The sequence below is a fragment of the Lingula anatina genome, chromosome 7 (assembly GCF_051362555.1).
Source record: "Lingula anatina isolate TDL-2025a chromosome 7, LinAna3.0, whole genome shotgun sequence".
Lineage (NCBI taxonomy): Eukaryota > Metazoa > Brachiopoda > Lingulata > Lingulida > Lingulidae > Lingula > Lingula anatina.
The window spans coordinates 1,988,196-2,010,773 of record NC_141773.1 but is presented as its reverse complement, the minus strand read 5'-3'; the positions used below and the strand labels follow the sequence as shown (position 1 = coordinate 2,010,773).

Genomic DNA, 22,578 nt, shown 5'->3' with positions numbered 1-22,578 from the left:
TGACTCAACTACTTGTTTATAAAGTACAGCTTATTAGTAGTTTGTCTAATGTGTCTAATTTGTTACAAAATATCTTACTATATAAAACAATGGCAGGATTTATCTGTAACCCTCCATATACTGTTGAATGAAACCATTGTTGTTAAAACTGTCTTACACTTCAAGACTTAGGGTGTCCAAAACATAACATATACTAACATGCAACTGTTGAGAAAAGCTAGAAAGGGAGCAGATACTAGTAGTTAAACCGATCTTCTCTTTATACAGTTCAGCATTTAACGGAGGAATTTGACTTTTGCATTTATACGTTCAGTAGTGCATTCATTCCATTCAAAACATAGACCACAAGTCAAAAAGGATGTTCCCGTTTCACAAAATCCGGATTTTCTCTCTCAGTAACTCCTTTGTTAATTCAAGTGACATTAGTAAAGGGTTCGTTTAATTCCCAGTGAATCTCAGTTTAATGGGTCTTCTATTTTCCACAGTTGGGCACTTTGTTGGAACAATTAACAATAGAAGAAGCCATTAGGGTTTATTAAAATTTGCCAAATATATTTTTCATTCAAATTAAATACAAAGACTATTTTTGTTTGACAATAGAAAAAGAGACTACACAGTGCAAATTTGATTTCTGAACTGCCAAAACTATTTTGCATGAAACATTCGCTGACCCTTTTTCATCAGAATCACAATTTCTCAGCTTACGGCAAAAACAGTGGTTTATAAATTTATAAATGATAATAATAATAATAGAGCACTACCCCAAAAACACATTTTCTGTCAAATATTGCAAAAAGTTTTCAATTATCTTTTTTATACAAAAAACAGAAAGAAACATTACAATTGTCATTACAAAATGCACTGAATGACATTTCGCCTAAGGCTCTTGCATGATGCCAGAGATGGAAAAAAGTTGTGAAGGGCAACGTCAGGAAATGCCCACAGATATGTGAATGAACCATGCTACATTATCAAGAGAAACTGGTATTGACTTTTGCTTAAATGTGAAAATAAGAAATCCCCAAGTCTATCTATAGACAAAGTGAATACAGTGTTTATTTGCATGATATTATACAGACTCAAAATAACCAGAAAATTGAGATTGCAGAGGCAGAGATATCTGAAGGCATTTGTAAAATATATACTTAATTACAGTACTTTCAACAACGAAGGTGCGAACCACCATTAGTATATCAAATTGATCATTAAAACTTGATCCGACTTCATATGATGGGAAGTGGAAGTGGTTAAGTTGACTCCAAGCAAAACCAACAAGTGCCTCAATTGTTTCTGGCTCCACAATAGCGACCCAATGGCTAATTTTTATTAATTTCCTGTTTTTTTTAAATCGCATGTAGGCTGCTTGCACATGATGATTTCTGATACAAAAGTTAACTTTACGTGAACCAATTTCAACAGCCAAAACTTAAAATTCGGCATTACGTTTGATGATCTATTTTTCCTATTAGAAAGAGTTGAACTGGTTCAAGACAAGCACAATACATGGTCTGTCACTTCAAAAAATGGCCATAATCAATAAAATAATGTCATTTCGGGAACTGTTACAAGTTATAACACAAGCATCCTTGTTGTGATGTCACAGATCGGTGCCAGACATCTGGACGTGTTCTTGTTTCACTGACGGAGACTTGAGGTCAGCGAAATCATAAAACATTTCTGTCTGTGGGTCTGCGGTCAGTTATTAGAGCAGACTATAAACACTCCAGTCTGGGAGGAGAGCCTTTGCCATTGGCTATCCTGTATGGTACCTTTAACTAAATATGACTTGTGGTCTGGCAGCAATCATGTCACATCTGGATGCTTTCCTGTTTGGTTGGAGATTGCTATACAAGGTTATTATCAGATGCTGAGGTTGTGGCCACATCGGGACTAACCTAAGACAAAACCGTGGTCACATCAGGACAAACTTAAGACAATAAGAACAAAAAAATAGTGCTCCAAATTATGAATAAAAATGGGAATTTTACTTTTCATACTGATACATTATTGATTTTTTAATTGAAAAATTTCACAATTCTTCATCTTAAAATGTCAATGTATCTAAAATACAGTATTACACCCATGAGATTGTATATCATTCAGAAGTCTCCCCTCACACAATTGTATATATATCAAAAATGCCCATTCTTCTACCAGCTGTAAGCCACGTTATGTACATTACTGAAGTCAACCACTGTTTCTGATTGAGTTTTTCCACGTAATGATTCAACATGAGACTGAAGGATATGCAAGTACTCTAATGTGCACACCACTTAACCAGGGGCCCACGATTTCCTTATTGCATGCAAAAACCACTTGGCGAGCATGAAAAATGTTAATGTATAAAACCAGTGGTGTACACAAATTTTATGTCTTTCACTGTCTCACCTTCTAAAAACAATTGTAATTTAAGTGTTTTTATTTGATAAAGGGTTTGTCAGGCAAATGTTACCCTACACGCTACGCTACTGAACAGACGGCTGCTCCAGTGAGCCTTGTTATATATGAGACTCTATTTTTGGGAGGATCCGATTCAGTACTTCTGCTAAGGGAAGGGGGAAGATGGAATATTTCAAGTTTTAATGTTAAATGTAGGACACAGGAAAGGGGAGAAATGTCCCCCCCCTCCCCCCCCCCCAAAAAAAAAAAAAAAAAAAAAAAAAAACTGTCTTAGTCATATAAAACAGGTGTTCTTTCTTTCCTTTAGAACTAAGTGTTACTTGTTGAACAAACTAACAATCAATTTTATCACAAAAAAGATAAATGGGGGATACAGTATAATTTTACTTCACAAAAGAAAAAAAAACACTCCATTATTTAAAAAAGAAACTACACAACGACATGGACCCACAGTGTCATGGCGGTGATGGTGGGCCCACCCTGTTTCACGCCATGACTAAACAGTTCGTATCACCTCCATGCCCGTCGCAATACAGAAAATAGGTCCCTGGGAGGCACTATACAGCTATAAGGCTATCAGAGGTCATCAGAAACCAGCACTCCAGTGTCGAGACAATAGGAAAGTAATAGGGGAGAGACCTAATGATAAGGCGCAATGACAAAAGATGGCTTTTCAGTGCAATGCAATAACAAGAATGAGGTTGAACCTTTTATACGACAATTGGAATATAAGATGTGTGACTTCATAAAAATAAAATCTGTCTTATTGATCGGTACAACTTGACTTCTTTCATACAAATCTATGTCAGAAAAAGATTTGTCAGAAATATAATAACATGGTAATGAAACTGTTTTGGAGATGCACGAAAAGATGCTTATCAATATAGACTTTTATGTTACCCCCCCTCCTCCCCATGGGATTTCATGACAATTTGAGAGCTAAAATGAGAGAGAAAACACTTCTAACACCAAAGAAAATCAAGTCACTGCATGACTGTCAAGTGGTAAAACTGCAAATGAACAAAAAAGCCTTTAAAACAGTGGCAAAACAATTTGATGTTATTTGTTTAAGCTGCTTAGTGTCCTGAAACTGCCCTTAATGAGCCATACTAATGATGAGATATCTGACAATTTGTTCTGACCACTTAAGTAGTTACAGGGTGCCAGGAAAATGCCATGATGCTATCTACCTATCCTGTCTGTTTCTATTTGTTTGTCTGCTCATTTGCCTGATTGTCTGTCTGTTTGTCTGCCTGTCTGTCTGCCTCTAAATAAAAACAACATTGATGTCTGATTGATGGCAGGCTGATTGTTCAGAATGTCTATCCATCTATCAGTGTCCGTCATTATGCATCCTTCCTCTTTAATCATACACAAAAAGACAAATTGTTATATGCTGAATTTTAATAAGAAGGCACTATAACCTTAGTTGTCCAGTCAATCCATCCTAAACCCATCAGCTAATAATTTAGTTAAGTATTTATTGTTCGAAATAGCTCGGTTATGCCAGGATCAGTTTATGTTAACTGTTACTGAATTGGAAGATAGGAGTCGTGAGCTGATCGTGCCTGAGCGTTTGTTTTTTGGTTTTAACATATATATATTTAAAGTAACTGAATAAACTGATAATTACCATGACATAAGGTGGGTTCTGCAAAAAATAATAATATTAATATGCCAACTGCTACTTCTATAAGAATGAGTGTAGGGCTACTGTATTAAAATATCTTACCCATCTCAAATGCCAGAAACCTTTTTAGTGTTGTAGCAATTTTAAACCTGTCATTAAGTAATCAAATGCATCAAACCGTGGTGTCAAACTAGCCTTTACTGACTTAATGATCAAGATAAGATTTATTAATGATCTCTCTGCTGGTCATCATAGAGTCCAACCATTGTGACACTGGTCAGAAACTGACCTTTTAACTCGTGGTAATTGTGGCAATTAAGAGATAACATACCTGTGATCGTAAATGGCATCTTTTCGTGTAATGAAACTTCGTCCAAATGAATGTCAAAGATAAGCAAATATGTCAAATGTCAATGCCATTGCAATGGTGACTTAATTGCTGTCAAGTGAGAAAGCATAGATATGATGGTCAGGAGAGTAATGGTAAGGTACCCCCTTCATTAATTAAATATTCATTGTTATCATGTAAAATATAGGTGTGCCAGAATGCCATATACCATCACACACTGCACGAAACCCTTTCATTTCTTTGCCATTAACCCTTGTTTCATACCATTCCAGTTTGCGATTACATCACCATGATCTTTAATGATCCTCTCCTAACAAAGTTAAGTCCCCATGTTCCTTTTAGTTTTGTCTCATTTTTTTTTCATCCTGTTTCCTTTATTCCCACAACACATCTGATTTCTAGGGAAAACAAATTGTCATTTTGCTTTAGATAAGATATCTGTATGTGACACTACCGTTACGTAAGTATCAAGAGGCCTTGCAATTGTGACACTATCATCATTTCAATTTTGCAGATGTTCGCAATAAATCCTCATGATAACTTAGGGACAGATTTTGAAATTACCAACATCTGGCAGGGTCAAAATACTTAAACTCACTTCATTGTATTTTAATAATGATTATGCAGCTTAAAAAACACTTTGGAAGTTTTGATGACAAGAAGTTCATCAGTCTTTACATAATGATGTCTGCAAGACCTTCCCTCTGCCTGATGAGTCTTAAACAGCACAATCACGAAATAATCACATTTTTTTGCTAAGCATGCTTTATCTAATTTAAGTTGTTTTTAAACTGTTTCAAGTGCCCCTGATTCACTGGTGCTGTTGTATATCCTGGTATTAGTGGTGGGATTGAGGCGAAGTCCATAGATGTCTATCAAGTATGTTAAGGCTTGGCTCTATGGTCTTGTGTTGTGTCATATTATCAATATTGACAATGATTTATCATTAAATGAAATTATAAATGGTATCACCTCTACCAGTAGTACCTCTACCAGTAATACTGTGCAATTATTTATTCACCTGGATTTCAATCACCTATATAAAATATTTTTTGTCTGTGCTCCCCCACAACTTTCTTGTACATCTTCATACAGGTTCTTTTTATACATGCTCTTGGTGATGAGCAGAACACAGAAAACTGGTTATATATGCGTAAGTTAGAAACTAGTAGAGTCAGATAGCATTTAGCGAGAGTCTCCGCAGAGTTGGGTCAATCTACGAAGAACAAAAATTTCATTGGGAATGTGACCAACAACCCTGGTGGTCAGTGGTCAAAAGGACTGACCACAACCGAGAACCCCGTCCACCTGTGTGGTCAGTGACTGGTGGTTTACCCAATGCCTCAAGTCACATTGGTTCACTTTCACATTCCACTGTTAATTTCAATGCCAATATTTACTGCCCACTGCCATCGGAGGGGGTTAAGTCAAGTTTGGCCACAGGTTGTGTGTTTGTCCACTCTGTTTGTCTTGAGTGGTCAAAAGTGGTGGTCACTTCATTGGGACTGTCCATTGTGGTCAGGTCAAATATCATGTCCTCTTCCACTTTTATGTGTTCAATTGTATAGGAGAGGAATTCTCTTTCAATTGGCTTATGAAATGTTATCAATTAAACAAGAGCAGTCATTTCATCCGACCACTTATCGTTCCTGTTCCTGCACCCTCAGACATCTCAAATCCTTGTGTGTCTGTATTGTCTTTTCAAAATATTTACGTTCCCATATTGTGTAATCTACCTGACTCCTGTCAAACACAACTTATAGGGATGTCATATTTATTACTAGTTTAAATTTTCTTTCAGTTAATACTTTGAATGATGAAATTTTGATTCTTTTTTTAACAAAAATGACATTTTGTTGGTTATAGCACATTCAAGTAAAGCAATCTGTTTAGGACATCTCCTTCAATGATTCATCATTACAGATAATTATGAGACCAAAAAAAGTTCCGTTAAAAATATAATATCTTTTTTTTTGTGAGAACTACCCTGTAGTTAAACAGCGGAATAAAACATTCTATAGAACAAGATAAGCATCAGTATTGCTTCCTATGCTTTTCAAAATGTTGTAACAGTTGGTGATTTATGTGTGCAAAAACTCAAATTGAATCCAAAAGGTGCCAAAAAAACTGAGATAGGCATCATGCAAGACATAAAACTTGTCGCAGTTGTTATCGACATAGCCTCAGTTTCATGCCTCGGTGAGTAACAGCACCAGGGGCCAGTGGCACAAAACGACTGAAATTTTAAAAAAAATCTGAGAAGAAATTGGCCATCTAAGTTGTTTCACAAGTCTTAACTGCTGCTCAAGTTTACCTAACTTTTTGATTATGAACTAATACTTTGCCCCCCCCCCCCCCCCACAACAAACTATGATCGTCTTGACAATGATTTTTTTCTCCCAGTGGTAAAAATATCCCATTAAAGTATGTCAACTACATTATCTGCAGACCAATCTTTCCCAAAACACTCTTTTGCCACCAACATGTAGTCCACTTAGCATAGTCAGCTAACCAAGTTTTAAGAGTCTATGGCTCTGTTCTCACAACTTTTAGATCGATCTATCACCGCGGGGAGTCTCACTAGATTACTGTCAGATAATCCCCCTTAAGTGTCCGTCCCTGCCTACTACAAGCTTTAAGGGGTAATTAACTTTCGTGTCCGCCCGGCTGACAGCTATTTAGCGTGAACCCCCAGGGAGTTAGGTCGATCCAATGTAGGTCGATCTAATCTATGAGAATGGGGTGTAAGCTACACACACACACACACACACACACACACACACACACACACACACACACACACACACACACACACACACACACAGCCATTTACAAGCTAGTTCCAGTTCTGTCCTTTAAGGTGGACAACTGACAGGAAAATTGATGTGGGTTTGGGTGGTCAAGTCTTGCCAACACTAAGCATTTTTCATATTGCTTGTTATGCAGGACAAGGAGAAGGGAAGATGAAAGCAGATATAAATGAGTTAAAACCTTCAGAGAAAGTGCATTGTGTGTGTGTGTGTGTGTGGGGGAGATAGTGTGTGTGTGTGTGTGTGTGTGTGTGTGTGAGAGAGAGAGAGAGAGAGAGAGAGAGAGAGAGAGAGAGAGAGAGAGAGAGAGACTGTGCTAAAATACAACTTTCTCCAACACTAGTATATATATTTTCCCACAAAAATCATTATTCACAACCTGTTACTGTGACAGGTGCACTATCAGCAGTGGCATCTGGGCTATGGGAATAGAATCCACCAATTTCAGATCTTGGAATCCCAAGTCTAGGATTTTTTACACAATTTAGATAGGATTGATCTGGGAGGCCCTGTGTAGAAAAACAGCTGCAAAGATCAGTGGTCTAAATAATGTAACTGTTCTAAATTTGATGAAAAGAAAGAATAAGGAAAGTTATCAAAACATGTTGAAAAATGAAAGATGACAACAATTCATCACTTTTTTCGAACTTTAAATTGGTAACTTTAAATCCCTGGCAAAAAAATCCACAAAATATAATGAGATTACTTCTTTTCAGAATTCACATTTTATGCATGTTTTAAAGTTTGACTGGGAGGTAAATATTGTCTCTCATTTAACTAGAGTTAGCAATAAAAACATGGTGAGCATGGAAGCCTGTTGTGTGATCTGCAAGAAAATCAAGGGACCAGGAAAAAGCAAATCAAATGAAAATATGTGCTTTACCAGTCACAACAATGGCCCGCTGAGGCTGTGACAATGCCACAATGACACTGTCAGTGACACAGCAGAGGAATTCAGCGACCAATTCACTTTTCAATTTTGAAAACGACTTCCCTCGGGGCTTCTGTTAAACTATTTTCTCTCGGTTAACTTCGTGTCCACCCTTTGTGCCCAGTGGTCATCAGATACCCTCTTATCCCTACTCAGCATCTGTAAGTGACCTTTAGACACACACGGACATACGTTTAACATCGAGGTGTTTTCTTACTTTTTATCCACTTAGACCTCTCATTGATGTCGTATAATATCAAGACTCGGGGCCACCAAATATAAATAGCTTACAAATGAACCTCTGTTGTTATATTCAAATAGGCATGAGAGCTGCTCAATTTCGTTTGCGTGGCGGGATGAATGAATGTTGAATAACATGCTTGCAAGCGGGGATCTATTGAGTGTGCGTAGGTAATGAGGAGTGAAGAAGTTTGCATTGGGGCACTTTCACACGAGTCTTCTTTTAGCAGTGTTGTCAGCTCGATCTATGCATTTATGCTTCTATGATACTTTTCTTTAAACCAGTCTGTTTTAGCTTGCCTCAAAATGTTATATTCTTGCCATTAATAGTATGAACATAATAACTCCTCTTTTTGGCAAAAATGTTGATTATATGATAAATCACAATTAAAAAATTCATTAAGAAGTGACATTGAAACAGTCCACAGCAGAGGTCAAAGCAATCAACTCCAGACGGTCGTCCTGGAAACCAACTGACATCATAAAGCAATCACCCTCTCCACTATTGTGTGAACGCATTTGGTTCAGAACTTGCAGAAATTGTTATTCCTGTAAACGGACCTGTAATCTCCCTTCCCTGCCACATTCCTACAGCCATTGTTATACAAGGAGTAAATAAGTGGCCGAGAGAAAGAAAAGAGAATAGATTTGAAAGCTGCTAGGGGCAAGAGGTGTCAAACACGTCAATCAGTTAGCTCTTGTGTTAATTGACTTGAAGGGAGATAAAACCCCTGCTATATAATATACTGAACCCCTTTTATATCGCACTAAGTATAATGTAATCCAATGACAACAACCCAGCACTTGTACTTAAGATTTATTCACTTTCACTTTACGTAATAAACCTTGTAGATGTACCAGGTACAGCCTCCAAAGATTCAAGAATATTTAGCCATCCTCCTTCAATCTTTAAAATTTATTTCTCTTATTATTATTATTATTTTTTTTTACCAAACTTTACTAATGTAACTGAATTACTTTATTCTAAAATATTTGACTTCTTACAAATTTTATGAAAAAAGTCCACTATTAAAATGGATAGACTGGGGCAAAGAAACTAGCATGTCTTATCAAGGAATCACAACTGAGAACGGCTCACTTTTCAAAGAGTGCGCTGAGAAATATCCCCAATCACAAGAATGAAAATTGGTATGGGTTCATTTTAACTGTTTCAGTATACAATTTCTCCTCCATGAATGCTGTAATTAGAAGATACAGCGCAGACAACGGAACCCTCAATGGGCAGAGAAATGTGACCCCGGGGGCCCAAACACAATGGACACATGATATCCAGTACTATGAAATGGCATCAGGGGGCTTTGAAAGCCTTTTAGCCTTCAGGGTCTGTTAGTGAGAATTCCAATGTCGCATAACTTGGGATTGTGTGACACAATCACGGCTACTCGTGTGACATTTGTGATGGCTGGTGACACGGGTTTTTCAAGCTGGACAGCAACTTGGGTCAGGGATACGAGGCAGGGAAGTCTGGAGTGGGCCCCTGCCAATGAGCCATTTGGGATTCTCTACTTGAGGAAAAAATACTGTTTTTTTTTCACTAGTAAAAACGAAATGATCACAATTCAAACTACATTATTTGCCAATAAATCAATCAAATTAAAAAATCAAAATAATGAAGACCATGAAAATAAAAATAAACAAAATAAATATCAAATGGGGTTTGAGCAGACCAGAATGGGACTTGAAACTTGTACAAGACGAGCTCATTTCATACATGGTATCCTGCATCTTAAGTAAGTGTGACATTCTCATATATCTGTCATCCAAGTCACTGGTAACTAGAGCCTGGGAGTGTTGATTGACTGCTGATAACACATACTTGTGGTTGACAGTGTTACAAAGTTGTAAACATGTATTCTTCCCCTCCCACTTGTATACATGTATGTTCACCTGACTGCTACCAACAAACGTAAAAAAAAAAAAATGTCCAATACAGCATTTCTTTGAAAAAAATAAAAAGAGGAAGATAAAAAATAACATAAAAAATGCAAAATAACAAATAGTAATATGTATGCATTTTGATTTTGAAAAGAAATTATTAAAAATATATTTGAATTTAGAATATAAGCAATTATTTTTTGTATAAAAAGATTTAAAATGATATCTGCTCTAGGTCTCACAACAAAACAACAAACATGCATCAGCCATCAAGCCTTGTAATCAATTCAAACTTTCCTAACCAACTCAATGGCATATCATGGTTTCACTGTTTTATTAGCTTGTTTTGTTGATGACCATCAGTCTGCCCTTTTCAGGGCCACCTATTTTTTCCCTAACCCTTTCCATGTTTTACTGGTGGTTGATATTGGGTATACAGCACAGGGGCCAAGGATAAATTATAGTGGTTCTACACCTGGATAAAAGAGGTTAACGCACCAAGTTTACAACACCAGCCAAAAACAACCATCCGTGTTTGTTAAGTCAGCACTGAAGGTTAGATCAAGTTATTCCAGAGTTGAAAAAGTGTTGATTTTGCTGACGGCATAATTGGAAAAATATGATCTGAACCCTGACAAGGCAGTGGTCTACTTTTACCACTTGTTGAATCGCCTGTGGATTGGAAAATCTAACCTGGTTCAAATTTCTGGATGAAAATTTAGAACAATGAACATCAAGATGGAGTTACGGTAGTTCTTGAACTGTGCAGTGAATCGCAAGTGTTGGTTACGAAAAGATAAACTTAAACCAGCAAAAGGGAAAACTTATGCAAAAGATCCAACAAAACCTTTTCTGACGAGTTTGATCAAATACACTCAGTTTGTGAGTAACACTGTACTTCAACACTGGTTTCAATTCTCAAAATGTTTTATCCTATCCATACTTACACAAAAGAAAGAAAACGCTGACTCACTTTTACTTTATGTATATATATATCAAAAGATAAACTAAAACCAGCAAAAGGGAAAACTTATGCAAAAGATCCAACAAAACCTTTTCTGACGAGTTTGATCAAATACACACAGTTTATGAGTAACACTGTACTTCAACACTGGTTTCAATTCTCAAAATGTTTTATCCTATCCATACTTACACAAAAGAAAGAAAACGCTGACTCACTTTTATTTTATGTACATATATATCGAAAGTGAATCAGAACCAGACTTGCCGTCTGACTAATCACTGTGTCTCTGCAAAAATACTGGCAATTAACGGACTCCAAATAACACGGCCCCCAGGCTGGGAAAGACTTCTGTATAGTTTGGCCTACCAGAAATTGCCTAATTTTAAAATTAGCTGAAAAATTATATGTCTCTGATACATAAATATGAGACCTGTACACCCCAGTAATCAATGGCAGTGACATCTTAGCATAAATTTTCAGGTGTCAAAAAGAGAGAACGCCATGGAACTATAATTTATTTTTGCAGTTTTGCTTTACTAGTAATTTAATCTCATACAATGAAGTAATGTCAAAAGTAAGGTAATATTGAGGGGGCTACTGTGGACCACTTGGTGTATATGCTTGAATTTCATTCAAAATTAGTTTGGTGGTATAAAATGTTATTTTATAAAAAAAATTGGGGCATCATTTTAACTTTTATAGACAAATGTATTATGTTTATTGTATTAAAGCCCCACAGTGAAAAGGCCCACTGCCATTGTAAATGGCACAGTAATGTAATCACCATACAATAAAAGCCCTGCTCTCATGGCCATCTATTGTAGAATTTAATAAGTAAATTGAATTTGTCTATTAGCAGGTCTGATAACAGTACATGTAATTCAAACTGAAGAAGAGGGGCATCTCTTGGTACTGCTTCAATTCTTTAGCCAGTGTGACATCTGGCTGTAATACTAATTTGTGCAATTTGTATTTTAATACCTATAAAAATTCAACATTAAGATGGAATTTTTGAAAATAGATCATAATCATTATTTCTACAAACCATAGCGAATGGTATGTCCCTTTAGAATTAATCTTTGTTATCTTATAATAAAGGATTCATTGTGTGAAAACCCACACGGTTCACCACTGTTCTTCATTCATATTTCACAAATATCACTGCTTTTTCCAAAATTCTTCAAGCATGCTCCATAATTACATTTAATGCAGAAACACAAGTAATTCACAAAATACCTGATGCAAAATACAGACCTAAATGCCTACCCAAATTATGTACCTATCAAAGCAAAAAACCACAGTAACAAATTATTCTATTGGCCAACTACATAACCAGTGAAATTTGTTATACCATATCTTCATGTCCCATCTCCTGTTCTCTATCAAATAACAGGTTGTACCCTGTTCATTAAGGTCAATGATTTGGCATCCCAGCTGGAGAACAGTTCAGACAAAGACTAATATGGATTGAAAATGAGGTAATGGGAGGACTGTTATTCTGATTTTCAATCCAAAGTTGACCCAGTCTATACAAACCTTAGAGCAACTATATTTAGATCAATCAAACCACAATGACCTTAATTTGATTTAAAATTTACACTACTGAATAAAAATATACTTTTCAGTGGCATGTCTATTTTTGGCATAATCACACCTAATTTGCAGACCGAACTGAACTCGCTTATCACTGGGAGAGGAAATCGCCTAATAGAATTCACTTTAATCATAATCCTTTTCTCCAAAAGCATCCATAGACAAAGTCCTTCATCCACTGAAGAGGACATATTAAGAAGGAAATTCTCACAGAATACAGATACCCCAACTTCACCAAAGCAGATAAACTTTTGAAATCATGATTGGCCAATTTTGAAAATGACCCCAGATTTCAAAGAAAGGATCATCAGTCTGCTCCCTTCCTTCGTATTTTTACAGGATTGAGATTAAGCAATTTCCAGAGTGAAAATCACCTGAATTAAGAGGACTTTTGAAATACCACAGACAGAATCCCAAGAGTTGTTAATTCTATGCATGTTTCATACATTACTGAGGAAAGACTGGTAATGAGACAAATAAATTTATGCATTTTGGTTCTGTTATGTTGGAGTTTCTGAAACCTGGTATGACAATCACTGGGTATGTAAACCTCATGTCTGTGCAGTTCCACATAATCAACCGTCTTTCACAATGTTCCACATTGTCTCTAGACGCAATCCCACCTCACAAACAGCTGTAAATCGTTGAATGCCCCTTGACTCTCCTTTCAAAGAAGGTACAATTGATAAGACAGCTGATGTGCCCCTTGCAACATTATATAAATTCATCAGGTCACAGTCATGCCTCTGTCACTATGTGCATGTTGGTATCCCTTAGGATTACCTCAGTGCATATAAAGAGGTCCATATTGCACCTGCATATACTGAAATGTCATGCTCAAAGAGCTTGGGAATCTCAATGGGCAGCTGAACTACCTTGTTAGTCAGAATCAAAGAGAAACTGACAGCATAACAAGGTATTGAAGTTACATTCTCCTCCTTCTGATAATATGTGAGAAAGACCACAGGGTACTCTGACTGCACTGTTAATCAAAGTGTACATTAACCAGGTCTAGCCCCCTCTGTCCTTAATTGCTGTTATGCAATGGTTTCTTCACCTGATGTAAATTGAGATGTTTAGTATTTCAAAGGAATTATGGAATGGTATGTAGCTTCAAATTTAATTGCAATGGAAACACATTTCAAAAAAATGTTTTGCATTTGCTTTTTTTCTTCTGGATTTTCTGTCAAAGTGTCAAATGAACATCCTGTTTAAGTAATATAAGTAAGAATGAAAAGATGACTTCCTTCTTAAATTGGCTCTTTTTAAATATTTTCTTGAAGGCAGGCTTGGTTATTTTGACAGCCCATGTCTGACGTTTGACCGTGGGTGTAGAATTAATTCACCCATTTTTATCTTGAACTGTCCTTCTCAAATGTCCACTGAACGGTCACCTAATAGGCAGATAATGGTCAACTTTATTCACTGTCATGATGGGTAACCCGGTCAAGCACACCAACGGCACAACTTGACACCTTCGAAAATAATGGGTAATTTACTTCGATCGGACAAAACATCCTACCTTTATAGAATAGCCATCATCACCCTGATGTTCTTGAAATTATCTTGGGGTCTTATGGTCACCATTTATACGAAGTACAGTTCTGCTGTTTTCAAATGGCCTTAGTTGAGTGTATATTAGCTGTGACCAGCACTGCATGTAGTAGTCCACATAAATGAACTCATGCTGAACTGATGTAGAGTAAATTTTTCATCTAAAACTAAAAAGTTAAGGCCCCAAGTTATTTCATGCAACAGGTCTCAAGCCAATGACATTTGAAAATGCCACGAAGGACATTTTGAAAGCCAACCCTGCTCTCTCTCTCAGTGTAAACCAGTGAAAATTTGTCAATAAAATTGTGAAGACTGCTGGTTTCATGGAATTGCAAAATCTACTTCATTTACTCTGAACTTGTTTGTTTCCCTTACATTGCCCTTAGGCATCATATGCCTTCTGAAAGTCCACAAAGTCAATTCATTCACCAAGATACAGCTAACAGTAATGGACATCTAATAAGAGCCGTACTTCTATTAATTATCATTGTGTTGAATCATGAACATTTACAGATGTGGTCAGATAGAGAAGATCAGTTTTTGTTTGGTACAAACAGAGGTAAACAATTTATGTCTTCACCAGATGGGATCCACGCTCTAACTTTACATTAAACACATAAATATGTGGATCAAACTGTACACAGAAAATGGCCATTGGATATCAACTTAGGTCTGATCAAACAGGAGCAAACTGGACTGGAAATCAGTCTAAGTGGCATCATCACACACCTCCCTGTTTGTGTTTTCATATACGAAACATGGCTTTTTAAAAAGCAAGCTGCACTCTGGGTGTTGGCCATGGGACTGTTAGGAAATTAGCACTCATGTTATTATCTAAATGCTTTCTATATACCACATACTAGAATGCCTTTCAACCTTTATTGAGTTAACTTCATATACACAAATCCACAGGTGGGAATTGATCTTTATCATGCACAATATTCACCCAAACAGATCTGTTACACGATCAATTAAGTTTAACTGAACAGTTGAAAATGGCAGGTGAAATCTGATAAATGTGGTAAGGTATATATATATATGGGCCAATACAACAATTTATAATAGACCCAATACAGACTGTTTATTGTTCATGTAAGCAGTTAAATGCATTCATCTCCCATTCAGGCCATCTGTCCAAACAGAAGGCAGAAGAAATTGGTATAATTTGTGTATGCTGCATTCATTTACTGGGGGAAATATTTATGCTAGTACCATGGCATGGAATAGTAAACCATTTACAGTGGTCCTGGGGTGTCAGGTTTGTCATTTATATCTTATGGCAGAGCTCTATCCTATGTTAACTGTTTTATAAGGAATATGCATTTTTGCTAAAATAAATTCTTTCACTGATGTCACTAGGCAAGCCCTGTTTTTATAGCAGCATGCACCACTGTATGCCGAACACTGCAGAAGCCAACTGCAAATTAAATCATTCTGTCTTGACGGAATTACCGGGCTTTGTATTGAAAAGAGATTTCTTTTAAAGAGGTCAACCCTTGGTAGTCCAAAAAAGGCAAAAGTTCACATGACGTCCTAAAATTAAACTGCTAAGATCGCCTAACTTTAACTTTCAAAGCCATTCCCAATTTTTTTTGGCATGTTTTTACTGTGGGCAAGCTTCCATATTCAGATTACTTCCATCTGGACTTCATTTGAATCAATTCATACTTGTAACTGCCAGTGCAAAGAAATAAAAATTGACCTCAGATTGCAGTATTATAACGTGACAACGACAAATTCAAACACTGATAACCCATACGAAAAAAAAGTTGACACATCCGATGTTAAATCGTATAAAGAACAAATTTAGTGCATTTAGAGAATAAGAAACGTCTAGAAATGAACTGTTTGTTATATCGTCTACCAAGTTACAAAACGAATTGTGTATGTCATAAAAGTCAGTTGAGATGAAGTGACTCACAAGAAAAGAGATCTTAAATGAATACGAAAAAAAAAGACTCCAAACAAAAACCTTATGAGAAAAAGCTTTCCATGTAACCCCATGGAGTGTAAGTAAGCTGAAATTGCGATAGATCATATCCAATCTTCTTGCTGACAATCCAATTTTTCGGTAGAACAAAAGAATCGACCAAAAAACTGGCAATCTTTCCCTACCGCATAAGTCATCCCCGGCATCTTTGACCCAGTCCCAATAATGGCCGTTATCAGTATAAATGAGGGACATGTTTTTCCTTTTAAATCCAATTTGAAATCACAATGGCACTTCTGACAAAAGTGTAATTGTTCAAGAAGATTGAATTTGAAACTAGGATGGTTCCAAGTTTTAAAATCAACCAGGATTGCTTCCAGTTTTGAAATCTTATTAAATGGAAATGAAAAGGAAATAGGGATTGGTCCACAAGGTCCTATGAGAGGAGAGACGTGAATTATAATGCTTTTTTTGGTTGTTTTTACATTGAGTAAGACATCTGATGTAAGTAAAAGCCCAGCATGATTCTTGCAGTTTTCTTAGGGGCAAATATGGTAAAAACCTGCCACTAGTTATAGAATAAAAACCTTTTTATAGAGAAATTTAACATGATTTTAAGTTGGGATCTAGCATACAACATAAACTTTACAACAGGTTTACAGTGTATACTATCAACAAGGAAATGGACAAAACAAAACAGCACCAAAAAAAAACAGTAACAGATATAATTTGCTCTTCAAATCTTTTCACAGTACTAGTTGCTCTGTTCCCAGTCTGTTCCATTGCACGAAAAAAGACAATAAACAAAAGCACAGAAATTGAATGACTTTAAAAAGTTGTAAATTTAACCTTGCATGTCATCCGTGTCAATTTTCCATAAATGTACAAACAAACAAACAGCAAGCAACTAGTGCAGACTTGTAAATCATTTTTTTTCATTTGAGTGCTTCCTCCCTGCTGTCAGAGGGGATTCAGCATCAGACTGAAGGTATCATCAACCAGTTAAGTTACAAAATACACTTTTTGTGAAGTCCATTTTGACTGGACTACAGGCGTCCCTGATACAGTTACCATTAAAAAACCCAGACGAAAAAAAATTGGAAAAAAAAAACAAAAAAAACATCAGTACTGGGCAATGGCACTGATATATGTTTGCAAGAAAGAACTTTAATTAGAAAAACATCACATGTCCACCATAAGAAATTTATGAATCTAGACCCGGCAGACGCTTATCTGATTACAAATTACAAACTCAGGCTTTTTTTAATGGAAGTATTTTTTGTCCAAGAACTCCAACTGGGCACTGGGCAGCTCCCTGATAAAATTACTAACAAGAACCGGGACTTTTTCAAATAGCTTCTGTCCAAATGGTCCAATGCAAACTGACAGTGGTCAGTGGTAGGAAATGAATGGGTCAAGTGTCTCAGACAGGTGCCCAGTTAGAGGGCTCATCAAGATGGCTGCAGCATTTAGGAAGGTCCACACAGTGAAACTGTGTTTGAATCAAAAACTTTCGCATAAAGAGACTCATCAAAAAGGTGTTGATTGCAATGCATCATGCAAGGTCCACAGCATGAGGGGGTTGCATAAAATGATACAGGATGCATATAAAAATGACTGCAATTAGTCAGAAGTTGATTGCAGCATCACATGGGAGGGGCCTAGCTTCTGAAGAAGAGTAGTCTTGTTTTCTGTTCATATTCTGTATGCTGCCCTGGGACACCCTGGGGTAGGCTGATTTATTCTCTCAGCTACTTACACAGTGACTGACTTCAGAACTAATGACAACCACATGACATTTAAACCATTACACTGGGAGACACTGAGGATTCAGACAGTGAATATGGCCCAGACAAGACTGGACCGGAGACAGAGATGTGGACGGAAACAGGACGGGTGCCCAATTCGTCAAATAATGAGGATTTAATCATCTCTGCAATCTCACCATATGCTAATAAAAGTTAGTTATGTTTCTAGTTTGAGATGTGGTGTAATTTTTCAAAAATTAAAGAAAAAATTTCTTAGTTGTAGAAAGTCAAGTTTACCTCTTTAAAAATCATTTCTTTTCCACACATTTTGGAAAAAAGACATATCCAAATCGTTCCATCAAAACAGAAGGCGATTTGATCATAAATCATCAAATTTTGAGGGTTAGTGCTGGCCATATATCTTACAAATTAGGGGTAAAATCTGGTCGTTAATCATGTCTTGAGGGTGTAAGTTGATAATAAAACCATCAAATACAAAAAGCTAAAAATGACCATTGGCCAGCAATTTTTTGTACTGTAGACCAGTGACTATATATAATTAATAGTGACCAAGCGCTTTATGCATGGACCTGTATTCTTGATACAATTTCATTTTACAGTTAACTTCAACACACTCCCAAGAATAAAATGCAAGAACCGTCTTTACCAATTTCTACACACTATCAGGCTTTTTGCACTTCCCACTGTCAAGCTGTCAAACTGGGATTATTGTAGACCCTAAATCAGTCTGCCTTTTGTGGAAGTATGATCAGACTGAACGCAAGGAAACTCTACTGTGCCTCAGACACTAAAATCATTCATAAACACGACAAGCAAGCTCTGCACTTCCCTGACATACATATCAGTGATGTACTTTTGCCTGATTTTCGGGTCAGCACAGCTCCAGTCTGAACTGCCCATAGCAGATTCCCTTCTCCAACCTCCTCTCTCCCCATACAGCTTCCACATACTGACCCCACTTTCTTTACAATAACAAGAACATTATGCAACCCTCATGCCAGGATTTAAACCCATCTGTCACTATATGGGTGCAAGTGCCCATTGCTTCCCTTATTAAAAAAATGCCAGACTCTTCAGTCTCTTCTCAAGTGTCCATCAGAAACCAGGTTCTTCACAATGGACTTAACCTGTCTGATATAGTTTTCAATCTTGTTGATCTGACAGTGGGAAAAAACTTATTCCTGCTGCCTTTAGAAATCTGGTGTATGAGACTTTGTCTGTTAAAGTTTGATCTGATCATTCCATTAAAATTCTGACTGATAGAGGGTGTTTGTGATTTATACTTTTGAAATATGAGAATATAGTTTTCAATTAGTTCAATGATAAGGAGCTTGAAAACAAATATATGGAAAATACAGTAATATATAATAAAGAGTATACATGACAAGAAATATCTTTTCTCATTGATTTGGGCCGATGCCTTCAAATTACTTTTAAGTGTAAAACACATGTTTCTAGGGAGTATTGGATACAACAACCACATCAAAATCTCAAATGTGACATGTAGTAAGCAAAGTGGATTTTTATAGGTACCATGTGAAGATCTGTAAAAAATAAGTAAATAAATAAATAAATAATCTTACCTTGATAGGAAATAATTCTGTAGTCATATTCGCGGGGTAGCTCAGTATCCATGGTAACCAGTCCTGCTAGCCATCCTAATATCACTAAAGTTAACGCTACAATATCGTACGCCATCTTTCCACAGCCAGAAGTAGGTCCACAATGTTTAATCTTTTCTTAGTGTTATTCCATCCTCAAATATCTGTAAAGAGAAATAAAATAGTAAATGAAAACCATTTGTTCAGTCTTCTTATGTTCTATGTAAATTGGAGGAAGAATAATTGCTATTGAACTTGATAAGGAATATAAACTATAAGTTCCGATTTTCAATATTTACTTTCAATGTTTACTTTATTTTGGAGACCTACCTACAGGATACAAACACATTAATAAAACATCAAATTGTGGTCTATCTTACATACATCCCTCAAGGTATTAAAAATTTAATTACCTCTAAATTTAACTTAAACTTGAACTCAAACAATTCTTTTAAAGAGAAATTATTTCTAAACCAGACACTGTATGAGTTTGAAAAATAAGCTCTCTTTCCCATGAGATGAAACACAATATCAAAATCAGTCAACCCCTGCCCTTGAAAAACAGGTGCTGCATACCAAAACTTCTACATTTTTTACTCAGTCAATACCAAATGTATTATGCAATGTCCTTTCTAAACCCTTTTTCTGGAAAATGGGGCACAAACAATACAACAGACCATCCTTGGTAACTCAAGACACTTGACAAGACTCACTCTGCTACCACATAGCCCATGGCCCATTGTTGGCCATCTTGTTACTCGTTATAACCCTGATATTAAGTTGTCAGTGGCAGGCTTTACAATGCTATATCCTGACACGGAAGTCTCCTATGATATACGGGGTGGTATGTGGGGAATGATCTGCTAAAAGTAACCCTGACATTGACACTACTGTGACATGCAATGGACAGTTCACACCTGGCCCAATGTGGACTCCAGAAAAAGTCCTGTAGGATCCTATAGAAAATTGGGCCAATTTCCTACAGGACTTTTCCGTAAGGGCTGTTATGTGAGGCTCAACATTGCCATTCTAGACATCTAGGTTTACAGTATAGTTAAGATGTATCAATTTGGACCAAAACACATCAACTTTGTGAAAATTAAGGTTGACTTTATATTAGCATGAAGAGCTATGAGAAAAGGGCAACGACTGTATTCCCAATTGATAATTAATGTGTCAGAAAAAAAACAGGCCTGAACACTTTTCCTCCTAAAATGATACCCTCATACAATGTTCTGCACCAAAAAATGCTTTGTTTGTTTCCTTCTACGAGTGCGAAAAAAGAATAACTCTCTGAAATTTGTTGGATATTTTGATTCATTTCATCTCATTTCCACATGTCTAAATTTTAATACTCATCCCGCTCTGCCATGCATCCTTCCGGGTTATCCATTTTTTCATCATACAGATCCACATACTAAAATACAGACCATTCATTCCCATTGTTGTAATACACAGTCCAACTCCCAAGTTAACTTAACCCTATTTAAAACACACCCTTTGAAATCTAATCCTCACAAAAAATATCTGAAATCATCTCAGTGTATCAACACTGATCTATTCTATTTCTGCAAAAGCATGAAAAGAGTCCTTTTCACACCTGCCTTGCTTTGCAGGCAAATAAATGGCTTTGCGAATATTGTTAAGAAAAAATAAAGACACTTGTTTACTGAAATAAAAATACTGACATGTATTTTGACTTCTTGCCTATAGATGTCATCTTCTGTGTCATTTTGGAGTGAGTGTAACACTCATATCATTGTGTGATTAGAAAAAAACTGGCACTGTTCAGATGTGCAACTGCCATATTTAGGGTTGGCCTGCCCTAAATTGGCAAACCAAATATATGTATCTATAGCACTTTCTCAAAACCAGCAACAAGTTGAAAATCTGTTCCTTTCCTCTGTACTTGAGCAATGTGAGCATTAAACTTTAAAAGTACACCTTACCATTTCTCATAAAGTAAATATGTCACTCTAAATGGGAAGAGATCTTATCACATCTCATCGCCAAGCCTCACACCCCCTTACGGCAGAGAGGCCAATTTTCACTTTGTACCATAACATAATTCCCACAAATATTTACAAGTCTTAATATTGTAGTACTGTGATGTGCCAAAAACCTTGCCTCTAATATGTTGTGAACTCAGAACAACATTCTGATCTGTCACCACCTCCCCTCCCACGACTGCCCCATCAAATCCATCTTTGTCATCTTTGCTTTCTTTGTTGTTCTTGATGTTAAAATCTAGAAAATGCACATTTGTTTTGCTATATCTTTGACATTTCCTATGGTGTGAATTTTTACAAAAACTACAGAAATGAAGAAAAGCTAGTAAAGTGAGGGAAAACTTTGACGTTATCATAAAGTGACCCCTCCCTCCCTTCCGGTATGTTATCAGTGGGTGCATCTTGTATTATCACACCCCCTGGTGTCAAAGACAGTGTGGTGAGTACAAATGACTGTATTTTGTCAACAAATATAATGGCCATCTGTGATAATTTATGACACCCATTTGGTCTGGTCAAATGATGTCAAATATACAACTTAGACCTAATCTCACTGTAATTCCAAAGAATAAATATTCAATCTTATTAATTTTCCTTATCAGCTCTGGGTTCTTTTTCTCATACAAGGAAAAGGCACATAAAAGGCACATCAAACTTTTTAAAATAAAACACCAAAGAATCATCAGAAAAAAACACAAACATCTAAATCACATAAACCTTTTACTAGAGGAGATATTGCAACAGCATCGCTAATACAATGATTAATATGTGTCGGCTCTGTCTTAATAGAGTGAACTGATGTTGAGGAAGTTAGATGAGCGCGTCTTTCCATTAAGCCCCATTTTACCTGCGGTAGATAGACCTGGATAATGACTTGTTTGTGGGAAGATCCCGAAGGTATC

At 36.5% G+C, this 22,578-nt stretch overlaps 1 protein-coding gene across 4 annotated transcripts in view; it reads right to left on the bottom strand.

The window, feature by feature from the left end:
- LOC106177845 (semaphorin-5B) overlaps positions 1-22,578 on the bottom strand; it is a 74,443-nt gene that overhangs the window by 26,519 nt on the left and 25,346 nt on the right. For all 4 annotated transcript variants that reach the window (XM_087016820.1, XM_087016822.1, XM_087016819.1 and 1 more), the window contains one exon: positions 19,650-19,831. In XM_087016820.1, coding sequence (XP_086872946.1) covers positions 19,650-19,764 — 115 coding nt within the window. In that variant the 5' untranslated portion in view covers positions 19,765-19,831. The remainder of the gene's footprint in view (positions 1-19,649; positions 19,832-22,578) is intronic.